This window comes from Metopolophium dirhodum, chromosome 4 (genome assembly GCF_019925205.1).
Source record: "Metopolophium dirhodum isolate CAU chromosome 4, ASM1992520v1, whole genome shotgun sequence".
In the NCBI taxonomy this organism is placed as follows: domain Eukaryota; kingdom Metazoa; phylum Arthropoda; class Insecta; order Hemiptera; family Aphididae; genus Metopolophium; species Metopolophium dirhodum.
The window spans coordinates 27721202-27724336 of record NC_083563.1 but is presented as its reverse complement, the minus strand read 5'-3'; the positions used below and the strand labels follow the sequence as shown (position 1 = coordinate 27724336).

At 29.9% G+C, this 3135-nt stretch overlaps 1 protein-coding gene across 1 annotated transcript; it reads right to left on the bottom strand.

Moving 5' to 3' along the window:
* Positions 1-754: 754 nt before the first annotated feature.
* On the bottom strand, positions 755-2555 carry LOC132943457 (peroxiredoxin-6-like). The gene is made up of 5 exons (XM_061012466.1): positions 2266-2555; positions 1943-2099; positions 1645-1862; positions 1086-1161; positions 755-1014 (listed from the first exon to the last, which is right to left on the bottom strand). The coding sequence occupies exons 1-5, from the start codon at positions 2346-2348 to the stop codon at positions 886-888; spliced, it is 663 nt and encodes a 220-aa protein (XP_060868449.1). The 5' UTR covers positions 2349-2555; the 3' UTR covers positions 755-885.
* Positions 2556-3135: the final 580 nt, after the last annotated feature.

Sequence of the window (3135 nt, the reverse complement as noted above, 5' to 3'; positions counted from 1 at the left end):
ATATGTATCGTAAATTGTTTTAAGTTAAAAATTTATATCATTCGAATCTAACTTATATGGAAATACTGTATGAAGTATTAACACTATAACCTATAATTTAGTTTTGGGTTGGAAAAAAATTAAGTACGCTAGCGCTGTATAAACAAATTAACTTTTTTTTAACTTAATAAAAAGTTAACAAAAAGGGTGTATTAACTTTTAACTTAACTGAGTTAACCTAAAGTTAAATTTACTTTTAACTTTTTGTTATTATTGGTGCATATTAACTCAACTTAACTTAACTGAGTTAAAAAAAATCATTAACTTGCCCAGCCTTGCAGATTATATAAAATAATATAATAATAAAATAATTTAATATAATCTGTGGTAATACAATATTCTAAATGTTAAAATTCAAATTTAGGTGCACATCATATTATAGAAATTAGACAAATTAAAAATAAGAAAAATATTATTATTAAAAAATTATGTATATTTTTGTATAAATAAACCATTTAGCTAATTGACTTAAAATATGGGATGTAGCTTTTATAACACTTGAATAGTGATTTATTATATTTAACTTTTTTATTAATATTATAAATTATTGTTTGTTGTATTAATGTATGTCTTAGTTTAAGTAGGAAGAAGAATGTAAAAAGTAGTAGAGATAATACAATTTGTTATATTGATCTAATATTGGCTTTTGAATTTAGTCTTATATAATATAATATCCACAATATCCAAAAATAAATAAAAGTGTTTGTAAAAAGTATTGATTATATTATGTATAATGTTTATTTAATCAATTAATATTATAAACTATAGTTTTAACAAATCATAATTTATATAAAAAAATAAATCTCTTTTAAATAAATGTGAATAACACTCAAACAATGATGTATTTTAATAATCAGTAGTTGTTCTTAAGTAATCAACTGAAGAAGGCATTGAGCGTTTTTCATAACCATTTGGAAAGAGTGTATCGAGGTCTTCATCTTTTACTGTTGGCAGGATCATAACTTTTTCACCGGGCTAATATGAACAAAAGTTTATTTTAGATTGGAAGTCACAAATTTCATAAAAAAAAATAATTATTTACTTACCACCCAATTTGCAGGTGTAGCAATGGTATTTTTTCTATCACACAACTGGAGTGAATCAATGCAACGTAAAATTTCTCTATAAAGGTAAAAATGTTTGAACTTTAGGTTTATAGGTACATAATTATTAAGTTTATATTGGTGTTAAAAATTGAAAATAATTTAACTTTATGAAAACGTCTCAAAAATACATTGGAAAGATTACAATGTATACCATATTAAAACAATTATTATTTATTAGTTGAATCCACTTGGACAAATTCAAGGTTTCTGTAAGGGGTTAGAGCATAAAATATGAAAATTAATATTTAAAACACTTAGTTGCCCTATTATATTGATTCTTAATTCTTATTTTCTGTTTTGTTTACAAATAATAACAATATACTTTTTTTTTACAATGGCATAAGTATATGAGCCTTAATGAATTACACATTAGATATGTATGATAATGTCAGTTTATATGTTTAGGTAGGTATTTTAAAACAATTAATGGTTAAAAATTATGATTGACATTATTTATTTAACAAAAACCTTTGAATTCTTGAATGTAAACATGACTTACTGAATATTACGACCAGTGCTGGTCGGGTAAACCATCATGAGTTTAACCTTCTTGTCGGGTCCAATTATGTAAAGAGATCGAATGGTCAATGCCAACTCAACATTGTCTTTGTCTTCCTCGGAGATCATATCTAGTTGTACAGCCAAGTCCCGCGTGCTGTCACTAATAATGGGATATGGGAATTCTCCCTTAATGTCTAGACAATATGATTTGATGTCCTGAAAATGATAAATTGTTATTAATTTAGGATCGTAACACATAATAATTATAGAAACAGAGTTAAAAGTGAAGTCATTACATTTATCCAATCTACGTGGCTTTCCAATTTATCACATGACAGACCCAAGACTTTGACACTGCGTTTTGTGAATTCGTCTACCAGCACGGCCATTTTGCCTAATTCGGTGGTGCATACCGGTGTGAAATCAGAGGGATGAGAAAACAAAACGCACCATCTAAATTAAAAATTGAAATATAGATATTAAAACAAGTTCCAATACAAAACAGCGAACGTATCAATTAATGAATAATAATATGAAGTAAACTCTATAATTCATTATTGAAGTGTCATTACTATGACGATACCTAAAATAAATAAATAATTACGTATTGGGTACTCACGATTCACCGACCCATTCGTAGAAGTTTATCGGACCTTTGGTGGTGACGGCAGAGAAGTCCGGAATGACTGTACCCAAACGCATGGCCGAGTTGAAAAGAAATTACAATATAAATAGAGAATAAGAGAAGATCGACCGGCTCGAGCGACTGAGTGTGTACAACTGTGGTCTGTGGACGAACGTATTGCGAATAAGTTAATAAATAATAACAATATAATATTATTATTTTTATAGGTACTGTGAAGTGTGAAAAACTGAAGACCGAGAAGTGGGAGCGTAGTCCGTAGACCACGTCTGGTTTAGTGGTGTGGGTATCGGACCGCCGCGGACTCACACCGGTGTAGATAACGATACGACAACTACAGCGGTGATGATAAAATATAAATGATAATGATAATAATAATCTCCACGATTGTTCAAAGCACGAACCGTCAAGGTCGTTATCGTCCGGCCGGATGTTGGCGCGCTAGTGGTGCACTGGTGTGACTCGCGTGGGAGATAATAATTCAGTGGTTATTATTGTATTAAAAAACGCCCATTGTTTTGTTGTTGTTGTTTTTGTCATTATTATTAAATATTGCTTTAATGTTGTCATTAAAGTTTAAAATGTTTAAACATCAAGGTTGATTATACATGATTATACGCAACGGAGCCAGCGCCCTCTGCCCTGTCGAGCGTCTATTGAAATAATGTACCGTCAATCCGCAGAGTGACTTTTAACTTCGGTGTATTGAAACAGTTTCATTTTTTATGAACTATATCAACCAGTGGCGTGGTGAACTGTAATTTCAGAGGCATTTTCCTCTGAGATTTTTCTTAAATAGAGGGGTGGGTGGTAGTCAGTGGGTCCCATAGTAAATGTAATATGATA

What these genes read in the sequence shown, in the direction of transcription:
- LOC132943457 (XM_061012466.1), bottom strand. Translation starts at nt 2,348, where the DNA reads ATGCGTTTGGGTACAGTCATTCCGGACTTCTCTGCCGTCACCACCAAA. An exon ending in TACGAATGGGTCGGTGAATC is followed by an intron (nt 2,100 to 2,265) that starts GTGAGTACCCAA and finishes TTTTTAATTTAG; the next exon opens with ATGGTGCGTTTTGTTTTCTC. An exon ending in GCCACGTAGATTGGATAAAT is followed by an intron (nt 1,863 to 1,942) that starts GTAATGACTTCA and finishes TATCATTTTCAG; the next exon opens with GACATCAAATCATATTGTCT.